Source organism: Ananas comosus, unplaced genomic scaffold (genome assembly GCF_001540865.1).
Source record: "Ananas comosus cultivar F153 unplaced genomic scaffold, ASM154086v1, whole genome shotgun sequence".
Lineage (NCBI taxonomy): Eukaryota > Viridiplantae > Streptophyta > Magnoliopsida > Poales > Bromeliaceae > Ananas > Ananas comosus.
In genome coordinates, this window is record NW_017891148.1 from 3,493 (window position 1) to 24,153 (window position 20,661).

At 34.8% G+C, this 20,661-nt stretch overlaps 1 protein-coding gene across 2 annotated transcripts; it reads right to left on the minus strand.

Annotated features, from left to right (window-relative positions):
- Nucleotides 1–13,566: 13,566 nt before the first annotated feature.
- LOC109704681 (drebrin-like protein B) lies at nucleotides 13,567–19,999 on the minus strand. 2 transcript variants are annotated; one of them, XM_020225446.1, is made up of 7 exons: nucleotides 19,741–19,999; nucleotides 19,430–19,630; nucleotides 19,257–19,349; nucleotides 19,062–19,169; nucleotides 18,382–18,868; nucleotides 15,597–15,617; nucleotides 13,567–13,835 (listed from the first exon to the last, which is right to left on the minus strand). In XM_020225446.1, the coding sequence occupies exons 1-5, from the start codon at nucleotides 19,834–19,836 to the stop codon at nucleotides 18,401–18,403; spliced, it is 966 nt and encodes a 321-aa protein (XP_020081035.1). In that variant the 5' UTR covers nucleotides 19,837–19,999; the 3' UTR covers nucleotides 13,567–13,835; nucleotides 15,597–15,617; nucleotides 18,382–18,400. The 2 variants fall into 2 exon arrangements, with proteins under 2 accessions (XP_020081035.1, XP_020081034.1); XM_020225445.1 differs by lacking the exon at nucleotides 15,597–15,617.
- Between the last annotated feature and the right edge of the window lie 662 nt (nucleotides 20,000–20,661).

The window sequence follows — 20,661 nt, forward strand, 5'->3', positions numbered from 1 at the left end:
TTACTAAACGAGCGATTCGATTTCAAGCTCATTTTGAGCCGAACACGATCTAGCTCATGAACAGCGAGCTGAATTGCTAACCTTAGAGCTAACTCGATCTTTCTGAAAAAAGTTTTGTTTGTCACGGTTATAATAAGTCTAGTCAAAAGCAAGCATATGGCACGTAAGTGTATACATAAAATTATTATAAATAAACTTATTTTAAATTATTATTTTTAATATAAGATTACTACATTAATCTTAATCACGCTCTTACCATCTTATGTAATATAATACTATTATTTAATTGGGGTATATTTTTTGTGTAGTTAATTTAGAAAGAAGATTTTTCAAGCTTCTGAAACTATATATATATAGAATTAGACTACTATACTATCTATATATAGTACCGGAGCTCCGGTACTATAGGCTTGTTTTCGATCTTAGGGTGTTCAAATTAACGATCGATCCACACCGTTAAATATGATCTAGGGTATATGAAGTTTTTAAGAATAAAATTTTAGTTTTTTTCGACATCGTTTACTTAGTAAATAAATCATGTCAAAATGGACGGTAGAAATTGAATAATTTTTAAAATTTGAGCATAGGACTTTTAAATTCAAGATTAAGAATGTTAGCCTTAATCTAGATAGTTTAAAATATTTTAATTTCTATCAAAATTTGAAGAAATTTAGATTCTTCTACACCGTTAAATTCCAAACTCGCCATAGTAGCCATTAAAAATTGACAATTTTGAAATGGTTTGATCATAAATTAACTATGTCGAAAAAATATAAAATTTTATTTCTAAAAACTTTAAATACCCTAGATCAGTTTTAACGGTGTGGATCATTGATTTGAACACCCTAAAATCGAAAACGAGACTATAATATATCGAAACTTCGGTAGGGAATATCGAACTTTAGTCAAATTGACCAAAATGCGAAGTCGATAGCTTCGGAACGTTTCGGAAAGTCCGAAATGCATGAATGTGAGTTATGTTGGGTGTAGGGACCTTTGAGAGCATCTAGGAGAAGAACCAGCCAAAACTGGGCAAAAATGCTCTCGGGGACTGGTCCCTGGTGGGAGAGACCGGACTCCGTACGCATGAGAAATGCAAACTGCCAGTCTGCACAAAAGTGTGCTCTCGGGGACCGATCCCTCAGTGGGAGACCGGACCCTGGCTGCTAAACTGCAGAATGGTGCTCTCGGGGTCCGGTCCCTACTAGAGGTTCCGGTCCCCGCAAGTAAAAATTGCCCAGTCTTGGCAGTGTGTTGAGGTGAAAGTTGAGGGGCCCAAATGCAATTATGCATCAAGTGGGGTATGTATAGGGGCAAAGGAGAGCCTTCTCTCATTTCTCTCCCTCACAACCAAACCTAAAGGCCCTCTCTTTCTCTCTCTAGGACATCTCTCTCTCTCTCCAAAGGTGGAGCAAGAAGGAGGGTTTGGTGGGGAAGAAGGCAAAGGGGTGGAGCAACTTCTTCTTCTTCTTCCCTAGCTAAAGGAAAGGAAGCTTATAGAGGTAAGCTTTAAGCCCTTTATTGGTGGGACCCTAGAATGAGGACCAAATGATCTAGAATAGGTTTTAAATGAATCTCTAGATGATTTCAAGCTTGTATTTGCTTGATTCAAGTGGGATTAAAGTGTATGTTGCTACATGTGCAATGTTAGGGCTCCAAATTGGGGCTTTTGTAATGAATGAGTTTAAGTGTCAATTGAGCTTATACAAACTTAATTGCTAGGCATACGAACGCGTTGGTGCGCTCGGTTCGGCATTCCAACGAGTGTACGCGTAGAAATCGGGGAAAAAGCCGGTTTTGGTACAGATTGCCGCAGGCGAAGAAATTGGCGGCCAAAAATCATGAAACTTGAACCCTAGCACCTAAGTAACCCTACGAGGTGGGTGGTGCTCTCCAAACTCTTTGGATTTTCTTTTATGTCTAAAGTATCACTTATTGAGCATATGTATATGTTGATCTTCATGCATTGTAGGGTGATTGGGTATATGTTGTTGCATGCTTTGAGTTAAGATACATATGAGATGATTGCGAACCAACAAAGAACATATAAACCCTATATATGCGTGATTGGTGACGAAAAAGAAACCTAGATGAGGCAATGAACAATGTGACGTTATGACATGTAGATCGAGTGGTATTAATAAATGCAATGAAACACTAGAGTTAGTGTGTGGCATTAAAGGACACTGAATGCTAGAGTTAAGCATCAAGTGTGGTAACGATAAGAACGATAAACGTAAGAATATGAAACACTAGAGGTGTTGTAGCATGTTGAGAATAAAGAATGCAAAAAGCATGAGATTGTTGACAGAATGACATTACAACCTTATAGTTAAGGGTCATATGTGCATTATTTCCTTATAGTTAAGGAATGGATTGAATTTGGAATCCTTATAGTTAAGGATGGATCATACTTGCCTAAGTCCTTGCTCGGAGGGCGGTAGCTCCCCCTCGAGCGATGAGCTCCGGAGTAGTCATCATCGGGTCGTAGTAGTCTCCCCAGAGGATGGTCCCATTTGGTCGTAGTAGTCTTCCCGATATTTGGGATTATGAGTTGGTGAGTTGCTTTGGGCGAAACCTACGGGTTAGCCATGAGATTGGGCATTGAGATTGAGAACTTGCATTCATTATGAGTATTATATTGAGCATAATCATTGATTAATTATTGTTCAGGCATATTAGCTGCACTTGTATAGCTCGGTTACTATCTACTTTTCTATTCTTCTATTATGTCTGATTTAAATCTAGTGGGAAAGTCGGCGAGGTGGGTGGCCGAACCCACCGGAAACTTTGTTGTAGTTCTCACCCCACTATTTTCACAGAGCCGTGATCAAGTGAGCCGGCAGACGACCGCGGTTAAGGTATCGCGCCATAGACAGTGACCGCCCGAGTCGGTTTATATTTTGATAGTTGCATACCTCTATTATATCATCTTTTGTTCTTTGATGATTATAGGTGAATGGATGATGTAAATGTATTAATGATGGTTAAATGTAAGAGCCCATTTTGGTAACAATGTGATGTAAAGAAAAGAAATGATGAAAAGAATTGTGGATGTAAAAGTTGTATACATGTATGTGATTGAAGGTAATCATTATACTTGTATGGTTGTATAGTTTAGAATTCTTTCACTTTGGCTATTGCTTGCCCTCGTGCAAGCTATTATGTATGTTTCCGCTTGTGCATTCTCTTTGCTTGAATTGTACATGTGCTGAGCCTTGGGCGGATAGGGGAGGTGCTGTCCGTTCGGCGTCTGTTCGATGTGCCCGAACTGACCAAAAAGGATCGGTCCCGGGGCGTGACAGATGTAGAGACTATAGTACCAGAGCTCCGGTACTATAGATAGTATAGGAGACTAGCTCTCTCTCTCTCTCTCTCTCTCTCTCTCTCTCTCTCTCTCTCTCTATATATATATATATATATATATATATTTTGAACTAGGCTAGAATACTATAAATAGCACCGAGCTATTGGTGTTATTAGTTTTTTAACTCTTGGATTGAGAAATGTGTGGTTAGGATGATGTGGGCCCCTTAGGGTTGATTGAGTGATTGGTTGTTGAATAGTATAATCTAACGGGTAAAAATAATTAAAGGGTTAAATCTAACGGTGTAAATCTCGATAGCACCAAATCCTTGGTGCTATCGATAGTATCCCAGCCGGGCTCTCTCCCCCTCTCTCTCTCTCTCTCTCTCTCTCTCTCTCTCTCTATATATATATATATATATATATATATATATATAATGTTATGTTTAAGGTTTCTTAGCATCATATATACTAAAAAAAATTCTTCGATTTTTTGAAATATCACGAACATTTCATGAATGTTTGAGTGTCTGAATATTTCTTTGAATTTTTTATTAATTTTTTTAAGTAATAATTGAATGAATTTAATTAACCAATTCNCCGACGCTGATGCGCGGCGAGGCGCCGGGAACGTAGGATGCCATATGAATGCTCAACAAGTACAGTGGAAAACATAGGAGGCAACAAAACCATGATACATGAAATTATGAACACAAAAAGAAAGAAGAGCCTATACTATGTTTATATGTGTGTGTGTGTACATATATATATATTTTGAAATCTACAAAGAGATTGGTGTGTTTGGTATTTGCACTAAAACCTAAAGAAGGGAAAGAGACAAATTTGGTTCCCCAAAGATAAAAACTTTGTGTTTCTTGTGGTATCTTTGTTTGTAATTACTCTTGTTGTTTTTGCATTTGGCATTATTAATAAAGTTAAAAAAACTTTTTTTTAAAAAAAAAACTATGGAATCATCTTAATGTTTAAAATTAGAGTTAAATAAGCTTTTTAAAGTTTTGCCCATTTAAAGATAGCCACTTAAATTTTTGCCCATTTAAAAAATTGGAACTCGGAGTGCCCATCAGTAGGGAAAATATATACTAGATCTGACAATCTTTACTTATTTCTGTCGGTATCAATAGGCTATCAATAAATTTATGACATGAAAATTAGTTTTTCTTACCTAAAAATTATGAATAAAATGGATGGATATTTATTAAACTGTGCGCATTTGGGGCGATCTTTTGAGTACTCCCATATATATTTTTAAAAGAAAATTCTAAAATAAATGAGTACTTCTTTTGTTTTACCAGTCTATGGGACCCTAACCTTAATTTTTCTTAATTTCGTTTTAAGACTTCATATTTGTGGATATTTTAAACAGTAAGTTATATTATAAACTCTTAAAAATTTTATATTGAGAGAGAGAGAAAAAGAGTTGAGCTAGAATACTGTCAAAAGTACCAAGCGAGAGGTGCTTTTGAGTTTTTAGCCTTTGGATGGAGAAACGTAGGGTTAGGATGATCGTGGTAGGTGGTGGTAGGTGGTGGTAGGTGGAATAGTGTTTGATCGATCCAAGAGCTATTAATAATCAAGGAGTAAATCCAAGGGGTAGAAACTAGAAACTTAGAAGTACTAAGGGGTTAGTGCTTCTAAAAGTATTCTAGCTCAATTATATATAGTTCTATATATATATATATATATATATATATATATATATATAATGTTATGTTTGAGGTTTCTTAGCATCATATATACTAAAAAAAATTCTTCGATTTTTTGAAATATCACGAACATTTCATGAATGTTTGAGTGTCTGAATATTTCTTTGAATTTTTTATTAATTTTTTTAAGTAATAATTGAATGAATTTAATTAACCAATTCAAGCACTTTCACACTAATCAATACCGAATAAATTATCTATTTTATTTTTTTAACTGTCTGCCGGTACCATATACTATTAGTTTTCTTTATTTCTTCATGATTGTGCTTGGGATAAGAGAGTAGGAACAACTTGAATGAGAGGGACAAAAAAAAAAAAAAAAAAAACACTTTATACCAGGTATGTGGCATCTAGAATATGAATGTATCTAATTAATTCCGTTTTTCCATGTGTTATGTGAAGCAATTAATTAAAAATAATATAAGAATTTCATGTTGAAATGATGTTAATTAAGTTTAGTTTTTTCTTGTTAACACGTACTTTACATTATTTGTAGATTTTTGATTACCACGTTGCATAAATGTTGAAAATTAAGAAGACTTTCTCAACCTCGAAATCTAGATTACTCTAGGAATTTTTTTGATTGAAATATTTTGATGTTTGAAATTTTATATACATTGCAGTTTAGTTTGGAACATAACAAATTCTATTTGTAATAAGTTATTTTATTTTGCATTAAGGGCTTGTTTGGTTCAAGGATGGAATTGGAATGGATAATGGAATGGGAATGAATTGGAATGGTAATTGGAATGGCTCACTCTCCCAAGACGTTTGGTTTATTTGTGAATTGGGAATTGGAATGAGTTATTCACATTTCATTGTTTGGTTCGTATAAACTAAAAAAATTATAGGATGCTATAATACTAATTTTACTCTCAAATATAAATTTATATTATTTAAAATTTATAAAAAATATAATACTATTCTCTAATAAGTTTTCAAAAAAAAATATCAAATTTATTTTTAAAAACTTTTATTGATGTGGGTTAGGGATAGGGTTTTGAGAGAAAATAGGTTTTTTTTTTTTCGATGAGAAAGGGGTGAAGAGAAGGAGGGTGAGATGGTCACATGGGCTTCGAGAACTTAGTGGGCTTCCGGAATGAAATCTCAATCCGGGCTAGAAGACCGGAATCAAGTTGAAGGCTAATGGGCCATTCCCATTCCAGTCCGGAATAGGAATCCCAAACCGATTCATGCGAACCAAACAAAATTAACCGGATTTGATCAAACCGATTCCCATTCCATACCCAAAATGGATGAACCAAACAAGCCCTAATTGTTTTGTTATCTTCAAATGGTGATGCTCGTACGTAACAACTAAATAAGCAGCCACATTATTTTAGTGCAATTGAAACGATGAAAAGATTTCTCTCCATTAGAGAAATTATTGGTGTTTAGCAGAGTACATATATAACTTGATCACTAAAAAGAAATGAAGTCCATCACATCAATTGGTCATATTACATAACTCGTTAATCAAGTTAAATTCCAATTCAATTTAATTGTGCAGTTTCTTCATCGTTTTTTTTAAGATATTAATTAGCCTCTCATCGAAAAATAGAGAGCTAATCTTCGCATGTATATTAATTATGTAAAAGTGTTTCTCCACCTACAAACTTAAAATTTTTGGTTGGGTTATTTTGAGCCAGCATTTAAACTATATAATCAGTTTTAACGGTGCATCTCCAAAGTAGTATACTAATACAACAATTTGCAGGGTTCAGCCGACAAATTACCTGACCGATTAATATATTTCAGTCTATCTACCAATGTTGGGAGGCCTTCAAACACTACACAAATTTAGGCCTTTTGCGACCCACAATATTTATTTGTTAATTGTGTAGCGCTTAATTTGTCTCGTGTAAACCTTAATTTTTGTCACTACAACAAAAACGGTCTATAGCGACGCTTTTAAATATAGGTATATGTCAAAAAAGTACTGCTAGCTAAAATTACCGTCACTTTTAAAAAGTGTTGCTATATGTGGGGTCGCTAGGTATATAGTGACAATTAAAGAGTGTCGCTATAACCTAAAAGAGTGCTGCTAATTTACCAACATTTATTTAAGCATTTAGCAACCGTCGAAACTCTATCTCGTTGGCTGCGGTGGCGGAGGAGGACGACAGGAAAGGCTCTTCGTCTAGAATTTCAGTGGATTGAGTAAAGAGAGAAGAAAAGATGGTAATTGATTTTTCTTTTTCTTTTTTTTTCTATTTGTAATCAGGCCAAATAGACTGGGTGTGGTGGGTTGAGTAGAGTAATCTTTTATTTTTGGTTGGATTGGGTTTTTATATTTAGGCATTAGTAGATATATTTTTAAGTTTTAGCATAAATGAGACACTTACTCAAAAGTGTCCCAAACATATGTTCCTATAACCTAATTCTATTGTAGTGTGTGTTTCTAATTGGCATTAATCAAAATTACCAAATCGTATTGGACCCAAAATATCTATTCATGTTGCTAACTAGTTTGAATTACTTTCATATGATCATGCAACTCAAATTAACTCTCTTATTTTATCCGATCTGAGTCTATTGACGTACGTGTCAAGAATACAACAGCTAGCATATATGCCAGTTTATATAGCTTAAACATGTAGTCCGCACTGTGAGTGGACCAACGACTACACAGGTGTGGGAAGGACCACCTGGTCTTTATTCGGCTTTACAGGATCTTGCATACACACTTATAACAACAGCACTCCTTGCTCTATGTACGTGCCTTTTTTTTTCTTTTTTTTTTCTTTCTCCTTTTTCTCTTTTTTTTCTTTCTTAGTCTATGCACGGTGGTGAGAGAACCCAACAAACATCTGGCTAAAAGGAGCAAACAGCGACGGCGGGTCCCTCGCACTCGGCCATTCCCGCTTTTGAGAGTGGAAGAAAGATAAAAAGAGATAAAATGATTCCGGGGGTGACGTGAAAGGTGCACCGACAAAATTAGTTTAAGATCCTGCTTGGATGTTGGAAGAAAAGATTCGGGCTTATGTGAAAGGCATGCCGGCAAAATTCGTTTAAGTCGCTATCTGAACAAATGTTCAAGTATAGTTATTCCATATGAAGATTTTTTGTGTGATTAGCAGATAGAAGTTTAATCATTTTTTGTTCTTTCGAAGATCTTAATTAACATCCATTATTTCACAGAATAGTATATTTCGATTGCTAGTTTATGCTAAAAAAATAGTTTGGCATCAATGATTTCGTACAATACCCCTATTCCCGCTTTTGAGAGTGGAAAAAAGATGAAAAGAGATTAAAAAAATATTCGGGCTTAAGTGAAAGGCGTGTCGACAGAAATAGTATCTATAAGGTTTTATTTGAATGTCAGAATAAAATGTTGAAAGATAACTCATTCCACATTTTTTTATTTTATTTTATTTTAATTTTTGTTTCAATGGAAGCTAATAGTTTGATTTTTACTCTTTGAAAGATCTTGGCATTTATGATTTGGTAGAGAATATATTTCAACAATGAGGTGATTAATCTTATTGTGAAAAAATTATACTGGAAGCTAAATATATATAATATCAATTATAGACATTTGATTGCACTCCTTTGTCTACCAAATGTTACATGTTCTTCTCTAATAAAATTGAAACATATACACCGAATACAATATTATGTATCCAAACATGACCCATTGGAAAGAGTTGTGATTCCTAGCATCTGCAAAAACATTTCAAATCACAACGTAAATAAAGTAAATGATCAGCTGACGATAGTATTGTTTGTCGAAACATGTAAAGTACGTTGATTTCATAAGAAAAAGTTTTCTGAGCATTTGATTCCATGTAAAGTTCTATTTTTAGTGGAAAAATAGATTTATTTATTAAAAAGAAATACTCATTTTTCCTTTCTAGCTTTTAATTAGTGGAAAACTCAAACTAGAGAATGAAAACACCCATCTTCTCTCAGTATCTTTTCTCTTTCTATTTTTGTTTCCTTCAAATCAAACATACGTACGTATTGCGAAAACTATTTTCGTCCTTAATCAAACCAGACATTAACAAATATATATATATTTTTCATAAATTTGTTTCCGTAAGAAACTATTTTTAAATAATTTTTTTGTGGAACTAAATAATCACTTGAACCAGCTGAAGTTAAAAAAGCTGAATGCATGGTGATGGTTAAGGATAATAGTCCTACATCATGTATTTAGACAAGCCTATGTACTAAAAAGAAAAAAAAGAAAAACCGTTTTCTCATTGATCAGCTCAAGGTTTTGGATTAGATTCAAAGCGACAATGGTGGGGAGCTCCACCACACCATTTAAATAGAATAGAATTGAATAGAATAGAATGTCTGCCTAATTGGTTAGTTTATTCCCTTCGTTATCCTATTCCTATTCCTATTCCTATTCCTATTCCTATATCTATCAATTCAAGAGAATCCTCTTTATTATTATATCACGAACTGAATACGGTTGTGAAGCATAAAGCCCGAACCACGTAGGATTATTGAGATTCCCTCGGGAACCAACGGTGAGGATCACTTACACGCAGTCGAAAATTGCATGGCGTCGTACGTCATCGAGGCTCGATGGCTACAATGGGGCTCGTCTCTGGTGCTCCCACGTGGAACTATTTCGTTCGCTAATATTTGCCCAACGTGGTACTATAGTCTTACACCCGGCTGATACGTGACAACATACTTTCCATGCACAAGTTCATGCACAACGAGGACTCATCTGAGTCGCCGAATGACACTTAATTAACTTGATTTAAAGTTTCCTATAATTTGGAATTTGATGCTGTTGACATCGAAAAAATAGAGCCACGTGGTAAATGACTCAGTCCATATGACTGACTGAGAAAAGATGATTGTTAAACCGCCCCTACGGCTCGTAGAGGTGGCTCCTACAACCGCCCCTAGACCGCCAGCGCAGACAGCACCTCTACATTGTAGAGGCGATGTAGAGGTGATTCGAGTGATCGGCGCGGGGAGTGCTTAGAGGTGGTATATAGAGGCGGTTTCATTTTTGTCAAATTATTGTTTACTATTTTTTATTCATAATCTATTAATAATATAAAAACGTTTAAAGCCGCCTCAACAAATTTTAACCTATAGAAAAGGTTTAAACCGCGTCTACAGATATTAATTTATCAAGGCGGTTTGAACCACACCTCTACAAATATTATTATATAGAGAAAATAGATAGAGGCGGTTTCAACCGCCTCTACCTTACACATATAGACTAAAATAAAATTTAGTAAAAAAATATTATTTGTAATCAGTAAAAAAAAAATTATAAAATATGGTTAAGGGCAACTTTGGAATAGCTAGACTATACTTTATTGTCTAGATTACTAAATTTTATAGATAGAACCAAACATATTAATGCTATAACCACTGCAATCCAGTATTATATTACTGTATTAAACCAAACGCGCTAATGCAGCATAACTAGTAATATCTTTTAGATATCCAAGATACCTAGATATATCGAAATACTCTGCAATATTATATAACTTGAACCAAACGCGCCCTATAAGGTAAAAAAGTTATATTATTACTTGTTTTAACCTGCATTTTATTGACAAATGTATTATCGTAAATATTAACACAAATCAAATATTATATTTCTCACCAAATAAATAATGATAATTTAATATTTAATTTAAAAAATATATTAACAATACAAAAATTACAACAATTTTCTACAAGCATTAAACCGATTCTTTAACATGTGATCCAAATACAATCTCATTCAATATATATCCAATAGTAGCACCACACTAAATAAAAGAAAGTTTAAATAGTTTTAAAAATAGTTAACAGTTGAGTTTTCAATAATTGATAAAAATTTAAATAGTTTGATAGTTTTCTTCATTTTTAGGCTCATGGCTTGCATTTGATGATTAATGGTTTGGAGAGAATGCATCAATCTGATCCAAATACAATCTCGTTCATGTTACCCCTTCCGTCAGTTTTCCCTCAAGCTCTGTTAACCGGAAACTGACAGAAGGGGTAAAACGAATGAAATATTAGAGTTTAAGGTGTTAGATGTCTATTGTAGGAGTTTGGAGGGTTAAGTGAAACTCGCCAAAATTTCATGGGATAACAATGCAATTTACCCCAACTATAAATTATTTTATTATAATATATTACTTATGGATTGACTACTAAACCTTAAATTAGTGATCATGCTTGATTTTGAATATATATATATATTTTATTCTAAAATAAATCATACCATAATTTAGTCGGAAAGAGCCAAAACGAATGCAATTTATGCCAAAAGTTCTTGTCACGCCCCGCTACCGCCAATTTGGTCGGTTCGGGTACGTCGATCAGACGCCGAACGGACAAAGCCTCCCTTGTCCGCCCAAGGCTAACAACAATAAGATCATGTATGTAAACAGTTGCTCAGGAAACATTAACCTCATACATGATCTAAGCAAGTACTAACATAAGCAACAACAAAAGAGAGAAAAATCTAGCTATTACATTTCATTCAACCTTTTTATATATTGTTTACATTTCCATCTCCAAAATGTATATATGATCATTTCATAGTACAAAATAGCTCTCCAACAGGTATCCTCACAACTATACATCACATATCTCTCGGGTACACGAGGGTACTCTAATGCATAAGGTAAGCTGCTAGCTAATTAGGGCGCTATGCCCTTACCGCGGTTCTCACCCGGTTCGCTCGAACTCGGCCCTGCAACAAAGTGGGGTGAGAACTACGAATAATTCCCAGTGGGTTCGGCCGCCGACTCCACCGATCTTCCTACTAGGTTTAAGCAGGCATAAGTAGATAGATAGATATATGAAAATAATGAGCTGCTACATAGTAACGAAATCTACAACATGCTACTATGTCTTAATAAACAGAACGAATGCATGAACATAGTAATGTACTCTACTAATATGATACTATATCTCAATCTGCATGATATACAAGATGTAAAGGAAATATCTATATAGCAATGAAACCTACTATCAAATACTATGTCTTATGTCCAATCTCATCTCAGCTAACCCAAAGGTTAAGCCCAAACTCACATCTCAAATCTTGCCGATGAGTAGACTCTATGCTACACACACCCGAGATCGTCTGCTGGGTAATCAAGTTACCCAAACACGATGACGACTCCGGAGCTCACTACTTGGGTGGGGCGACCACGCCAAGGTTACACAGACTATGTGAGTACGATCCAATCTTCCCACTTGAGGATAATTGGTGCCTCTGCTGCACTAGTCCACATGCTACTACTCAGGAAATCATCATCTATTCCTAAGTTCATGTCATAGTGCTTCTTCTACACTAGTCCAAATCCAACTCTTTGAGTTCATTTACAAGTCCAAGTTCATCTTTTGTTCTTTGGCACTATAGGATTCCATGTCAAGATCCAATCCTCATGCGTCTACTAAATCAAGTGTTCAACTCACTATATGATTTCTACTATGGAAATATGCAAGGAATTGAAGTATAATTACTTAACATAACCTATAATGCATGCTACCAATATATGAACATATGCTATAATAAAACAATTCGGATATAGAAAGAAGTTCAAGACACCCCCCACCTTCTAGTGATGCCACGAAGCTAGACTCCAAGTTTCGTAATTTTCCGCCGCCTATTTCTTCCGACTGCGGCAAATGAAGCCAAAAACAGACTTTTCTTTAATATCTCTGCACAAACTTGTTGGATCGCCGAACCGAGTTCACCAATGCGTCGGACTACCTAGCAATTAGGTTTACATAGGGTTAAATTAGATCAAACCCTAACATTTAGCAAAACCCTCTTTGGAAACCTAGATGTCCAATATTGCAAGTATACACCATAACGTCCATTGATTCAAGCAATTAACATATACTTAGTACCCAAGGGTTCCACTAAAATTATTTCTAGAGCTTAAAACACAAACCCTAGAAATCTACCATTGAAGCTCAAAGAGCTTACCTCAAATTACACTACTACAGGTACAAGATTTAGTGGCGACAAATGTTGCCACTATAGCTAATATTGTCGCCACGGAAAACGTTTTGGCGGCGACAATCTGTAGCCACACGCTGCCGCCTAAAGCCCCGTCGGTAAAACTATTTGGTGGCGACAATGAGTCGCCGCTAAAAGTTAGATAATTAGTGGCGACATACCGTCGCCGCTAAAAGTTACATAATTAGCGGTGACATATCAGCGCCGCGAAAAAACAGTTAATTACCCGGACTGGAATATTTAGCGGCGACAGTTTGTCGCCGCTAAAAGCTATATAATTAGCGGCGATGAACTGTCGCCACGAAAACTTTACATAATTAGAGTTTTATGGTGGCGACTATTGTCGCCACCATTTTTCTGATATAAAATTAATATTTTTAAATTAATTTTTTTTAAAAACTAATTAGTAGTAATAAATATTATTAATTTAATATAAATTGCTAAAAAATAACATATAGTTATAAAAATTTCTCATTCTTAATTTTTAACCTTTAATTTCAATTTAATTCTCTCAAAACCAAATAAAATTTAGGACAAAGAGAGCCAATTCTCATAAATATGATAGAAAGCTTTCCAAACAAACCACAGATCAACAAGCAGAAATCCTACATTTTGCATCGAAATGTCTCTCACAACAGATAAAAGTTTGGGACAACATATATAAGTAAGACTGAATCATCATATATAAGTAATACAATCACCCAACACAACCAAAAACAAAACACAATAATAGTGTTTTGGTCATTTCCACACGCTATCAAATGTAAAGTTTTCAAAATATGTCTAAATTCTTAAACTTGATTCAATACATCGCCAATGACCTGCCAAAATATTTCTCGTCACCACCTCTTATAAATCTGCAAATAAAAATAAAAAAATTAGCTTTTCAACATTTGTTGATCCCTAAACTGATAACGCAAACAATATAAGAATAAAGAGGCCAAGTACGTAGATAATAATATTAGCTATGAACTATATAAAAGACAGAAATCGACATTAATTCAATTCATGTAACCAAATATTGAGCATTAAGAGTAACAAAGAAACTGAGTAACTTTGAGAAATCAGAATAATAATTACAAATATGACTAGTATTACATAAAAAGAAATTACAAAACAGGATACGAATGCGAATGAAGTGACAAGTAACGTTTATTTCAGCTCATATTTCAATCACAAACAAAACAATCAGATTTGCAGCGCTTCAAATCTTATTTTCTTAATCGTACGGTATTAGTTATGATCCCTTTTTTGGCCAAAGTAATTAAAATTCCGAGTGAATAAAATGGTACTGCTCATCTTTGAATGGACTAAATGTGAGTGTGTCGGCTGAATCCTTTGGATGGTCCCAGGGAAGAACAAATTGTTAACCAAATGGACCCCAAAAGCATGCATAAATGCACTGAATTCGGCCGCCTCAATAATCAAACACAATTTATTGAAACTAGACAACAAAGTGCTATCACCTGAAAGCGCTTTTTCTGTCTAAAAGAAAGTTGTTATTGTGTAGTTGCCATCTTGATCGCTAGCTCGTACGTACGTATAGTAACTTAAACAATAATAAAGAAGAATTTCTAGGCTTAAAAGCATCATGAATACTAGTTACAAGGAGATCAAGAGGGTAGTGAATCACACTACTGAGTTGTTACAGCGCAACCACTCTTTAAAAGTTGATGGCGACAAATGGAATGCTGAGATGTACATGTAATATCTATCATGAATCAGATAAAACTGCAGATTGAATGTGGCGAACATTGAATGAGGGTCTCTGCACGCAGTAGAAATTGGAATGGGCCAACAGAACAAGAATTTGCAAGCCATTTTTTCAGCCTAGCGCCGCATTTACACTAACTTTTAAAGGACAATAAGAATATAGACCACTCAGCATCTGGTTTTTAGTTCGATATTTTGATGATTACTTTATGTAGCTCAATCAACACATTAAAACAGAAGCAAGGTGACATCTTGGACCATTCTCTGCCTTCGTTATAGTAGCTACATAAATACAGAACATGCCGAGCAGAGAAAGGTTAAAATCAGTAAAGAACAATCACCAAAACCTGAAGTGGAATTTTACAAGCCGTCAAAAAGAAGAACTTACTAATTTTTCTTTCCACAAAAAGATCAAGAAATAGTTAAACTCTGGAAGAGCACAAGTACGTGATTATCACAATTGAATCACAGAGGAACCAGTAGTTTTGAGTCATACAGTTTCCTATAATTACACAATACCTTTCGGAAACCAAAAACTTCTACTAGCAGCAGCGCACGAGGATGAGACGAGAGAGGAGTTCTGTAACTAAGTAACGGCGTATCCCACTAGTACTAATAATTTGCTAAGTCTAAATCACTGACAGGAAGCTGAACACAAAGAACTCAAAATAGAAATAGGAAGATGAACAAGAAGCTGAAAATCGCATTCACAAACACAAAAAATTCAAAAGAGAAACATGAAGGTGAACAGCCCAACACAAGCAATCTTAAAATAAAATAATGTAAAGCCAAAGACAAATCAAATATGAACGAAACAAAACCAAACAAAGCATATCCTGGATCTATGCATTCCAAAAGGCAACAACAAGAAAATAAGCTTACCAGGATGTAGGCAATATGCGTACCATGATGTAGACATCTCAGCCCTGCATGAGAAATAAAAGAACAATTCTAATTAGTTGTTGCATTCGTAAAAATAAGCCAACTGTTCTAAGTTCAGTGCTTCAAACTGTAACTCACAAATGTACTTGCTTAAATTAAACTTAGCTGAATGTTCAATGACAAACAGTGCAACTTACCCAAAATGAAGCATCGAATCTGAAACACAGAACCAAAACCCAAAACCCTATATTCAACATTCAAACCAACCAGTCAGCATCCCAACCCCGAAGAGGAGGAAACATGCATTTGTTGATTCTAGGATAGGAGATGAAACCAAGAGAGTTGGACTGCACAATTTCTGCCAAATCTTATGTAACTTTGCTAAGGCTACAAGTTTCAGATCAACAAGATCTCAACATTGAACATCATTACATACTAAAATGTTTAAACTACCTGTAGCTAATGCTTAAGAAGTACAGGAACTTCACAAAACTCTTTTCACACAAGGGTTCTTACTTGGCATATACTATCATACAATTAATTATATGGAGTATTTGATCAGAAGCCACAGCGTATGTTTCACATAGAGGTGATCACTCAGTTTGGCAGGATGTGCTTGAGCTCGAAATCAAGGCTTAGTTAAAATTACTATGTCCAAAGACACATTCTTTCATTGTTTGATAGATCCGGAAAAAATTGAAAAATTCGAAAGCATTTGGAGCTATCCTCACCCAATTGCCATAACATGGTGGTGAGAACTCCCACCAAAAAAGCAAATAGGTGGAAAGGGTGCTTTCGCCAACACAATACCAAACTAGGCCTTAGGCCAAAATTTGGGATTGTTTGAACATGTAAGCAACCTTTGATTTTTCATAGAAATCATCTAGTTGGTGAGCATGTACAGTCATTTTGAGGCTGGACAGGTTTACGTCAACTTGATTTTGAGTTTCTCTAAGTGCTTTTGGGTTGTACTCAGGATGGCTTGCATAAGGTAATTAAGCTCATCTCAAATTCTTAATTACAATATTCTACTGGTAATCTCTTTGTATGTCTCGTGCAAAAGCTAACATCCATCATAATGAAATAAGGGTAAGAAAAGTGTAAACAGTTATGCTTGAAACGATGAAGGTAATATAACAAAAGAACAAAAAAAAGGAACACACTGTGAAATGAATTTGACAAATGCTAGTGCAAAGCAGTTCATCAAGTGTTCTATATTAGACTTAATGAAATCTATATATCACATGAACGACCAGACACTTCTCTTCAAAATTCATCCAAAAATACCCCATAAGTTAAAAAATCAATCCAGGCACTTCTCTTCGAATGAATTTGCACAGTAGAAACAGATTAAGGTTATTAAACATATAAATGTAATCTAGGCACTTCTTGTACAAGAGAAAACAACTGAATTGCACATCAAAAGATAATTGTCAACACACCTGAAATTTTACTTTAAAGCATAACTGAGTAGTGTCGTTTACTTGGTTAAACAACACTACTCAAAGAGCACTTCTAGAGAAGTTGAATCTCGGCCAAACAAACACTTACTAATAGATGTTCAATGCAGGAATACAGGAGCCTTACAAGAAGACATTAACATCTTGGAAAGAGAAAAAAATAATTATAGGATGAGCTGTGCCAGAAGATAAATAAGAATAAACATTGTTCATTTTAAAAAATAAAATGAAGAAAATTGCAGAGGAAACATGCATAATAAATTTCTCCAGCAAAGGAGGGTGCAATAGTTCCCCACAAACAAAAGAACAAACTAAAAAGATATTTAATCACATCAAATAACAAATTCTCATTTATGCTTTTGCACTTCAAATTACTCAAATGTCCTAAATCTCATCTAACCGATCCAATGAACAAAACATTGAGAAAACGAATCGAATGTAGGCTTCGCCTTAACCAGTTTTCAGTACACTGGTTTACTACAACATAAATCAAGATCGAGTGAAATAGCAGTAGTAAAAGCATCAGAAATGCCAAATCTTGGAATCGGTAAATTGATTGACATTTAGCAGGGGCGCAGTCAAAGCACAAAATGAAACAATATCCATAAAAACACGAACATCTACAGTAAGGAGATTAGCTGCAATATATTAACTATCCGACATCAAATACTGCTTTGGGCTCATATATAAACAAGAAAATAAAAATGTAACTGCATCTTTGTTTGTTTTTAGGAAAGGAAATAAGAAAAAGTGAGAACAAAGTAGATTTGGCATCTAATTTTCTCAGGGGAAAAAGAAAAAAAACCAAAAGCATTAATTTTTCTCCACAATGCAAATAAGTACAAGGAGATCCGTGAAATTTGACAAGACGAAGGTCCATTGGCGCCCAGGAATGAATTTTCCACTAAAACAGTTTCTAAGAAGGAATCAATTTATAAAATGATGAACAGCTAATTCAAGAAGAGTTCTAACCAACAACCCATGAATATAGCTTCTTCTATAATTAAATATAACATGCATTTCATCGAAGCATTAGAGAACCAGTAGCTGAAAGTTTGATGCTATTAATTAATTAGTTCAGCTTGGCTGCTTGTGGAAATATACTGTTTGGCCCGACTTCGAGAATCTTTAATAAAGAAGCAGAAGCCAAGCACTTGAAAAACTAAAAGTTTATATCCTCTGGCTAGAGAAGAAAACTAAAATGAGTTTTTAGGCCTCAAAAACCAAAGCTTATAAATTCTATTTCTGGCTCTATGTACAACAGAACATTCACGACCTTCCATTTTTCCCAAAATGAAGCATCGAATATAAAAAGTAAAAGATAACGTGAGATAGAATATATAGTTACCTTCAATTAAGAAATTCCACTAATGATTTTGAGTGGAAGGAGGGGATGATGTGGTCGGTGCTCCATATAATTGAACAATTATCTTTAATTGTTCATTAAATTCAGCTTTAAAGTGGGCCTTAATATCTTCAATTTGTTTTTTAAACCTCTCCTCTCTCTCATCTTTACTGAAGTGGGCCTTAATCTCTTCAATTTCTTTTTTAAACCTCTCCTCTCTCTCATCTTTCTCCTTTTGTAGGCGTGCTTCTCGCTCTTCATTCCCCCCTCTTGATTGCTTCAGCTCATTCTTCAATTCTTCTATTTGTCTCTCAATAGCCTCTTTTGATGCTTTAGCTTCCAAATTCTTGCTACTTAGTGGCTTAGGTCCACATCCTAAACCACGAAGATATCCCGAGCGTGCACCAAAAGCCTTTGTTAAATGTTCTTCCGTTGATAATGGAGGATCACCTAACTCTTCTTGTGAATTTCTTACATCCTCAAATTGTTTCTGCATTCAATGAGATACAAAAGTAATATGAAACATATTTGTATTTAGAAGAAAAATGCTCGTCTTCACAAGTCTTAGCATATAAAAAAATATATATAATTAAAACTGAATTTCTTTTTAAGATTTCACAAGTCTAATACATGTATATATAGAAAATGTAGTAAAGTTGTGCTACAACAGAATGTTGCTATACCATAGCATTTTTAGCCGTATCAGAACACCAAGTATTATCAGTTCTTCGTTGATGTGTAGCCTTCCAGTATTCAGTTAAATCAGGATCAACCTCCGTTATTGGATCCCTCTATCAATGTAAAATTAAAACCTTGATGTCATGAAATTAATATAATATAAAAATTTTACCATAAATTGAATTAATTGACAAAATCACCATATCATATAGAACACTAGCGAATGATTTTCTTCCACAGATTGAGCTAGCTGATTGTTTGGCTCGATTTGCTTTATTTCGCGCCGACATTCTCTACAAAAAATTAAGTAGGGTCATATTTGCATGTAAAAATAATTCTTGCAAGGTAATAACATGTATAATAAATTAATAACCTTAAATGATTCAGAACCAAAGTATTCAACTAAACATGCCCAATCTAATTCCGTTATATCATCTGGACAATTTTTAAGCCTATCTTCATCTGTCAGAAATTGATTATAATGCAGATGCTTGCGATGTCTCCAATCTCTATACATATGATTGAAATTATACATCACTTCATCTCTAAAACCAGCAAGCCCATCATATTTTTCCTAAAAAACAGTAAATACATACAACTAATCAAAGCATTCATATAATATGATTAAACAAGCCAACAAGAAGTATATTTAATGGTTAAAACAATTTAAAATGAATATCATACCATTAAATCAGCCCACATCTTATCTTTATAATGCATAGGTACTTCAGCCCATTTGTTAACATTAAGTGGTGCATATTGTCGCAACACGACTCCCATTTCTGTAATAAATTCCGTCAGCTGAAGACCGCCCACAGCTCGACCCAAGCGTTTTGAAATTTCCACTTTGCCTTTCTTTCCCTCTTTTCTCTTTTTCGCATTTGGATTTGTAGTAGGTCCCCTTCCTTTCTTCTTGGCTGCAACATAATGTAGAGCAAGGTAAATAGAAGATAATGAAGAGTGATGTACTTATATAGTTTGTGCTAAATAGAAATATTGCTGTTTTTGATGCAGGACGGGTCAAACCTATCCTACATCAGCAGGAGGAGCGAGCTTGGAAACGAGGTTCCTTTGGGGGCGCCACCTCCCGAGGCGATTTGTCTTCTTGCACACGTATCAGACTGCGCGGAGTTGGAGCCAACAAGCAACGCATATTGGATGGCGCGGTTTAACTTGCACACTAGTTTTCTTCTGTATCTCATCGTCGTATATTATCTGTGGTAATAAAAGCTTGTCTTATCTGTTTGATTTTCTTTTTTCTCTCGGGATCGTAGACTTGTTTTTTTTTTATTCATCCTAAATTTCAGAAAAATTTTGTCTCTTTGTCTGCAAGATTACTTGATATTTTTTGGGGTTGAGGAATTCGATTACGCGGTATTTAAAACATGCTAGGAGGATGTGCAAAACTAGTTGTGGATGATCTGGGATAATCGTAATAGTTTAACGTGTTCGGCTGGATGTGTTATTTTGTACATGCCCTACTGATCAATTTTCTACTTTTTCTTTTCTTTTCGAACGTTATTTCTTAAAAAAAAAAAAATATTGTTTGCTCGTTTATTTTTATTTGCAAATTTTTGTCTACCACATTAAGGGGTTTTACCTTAG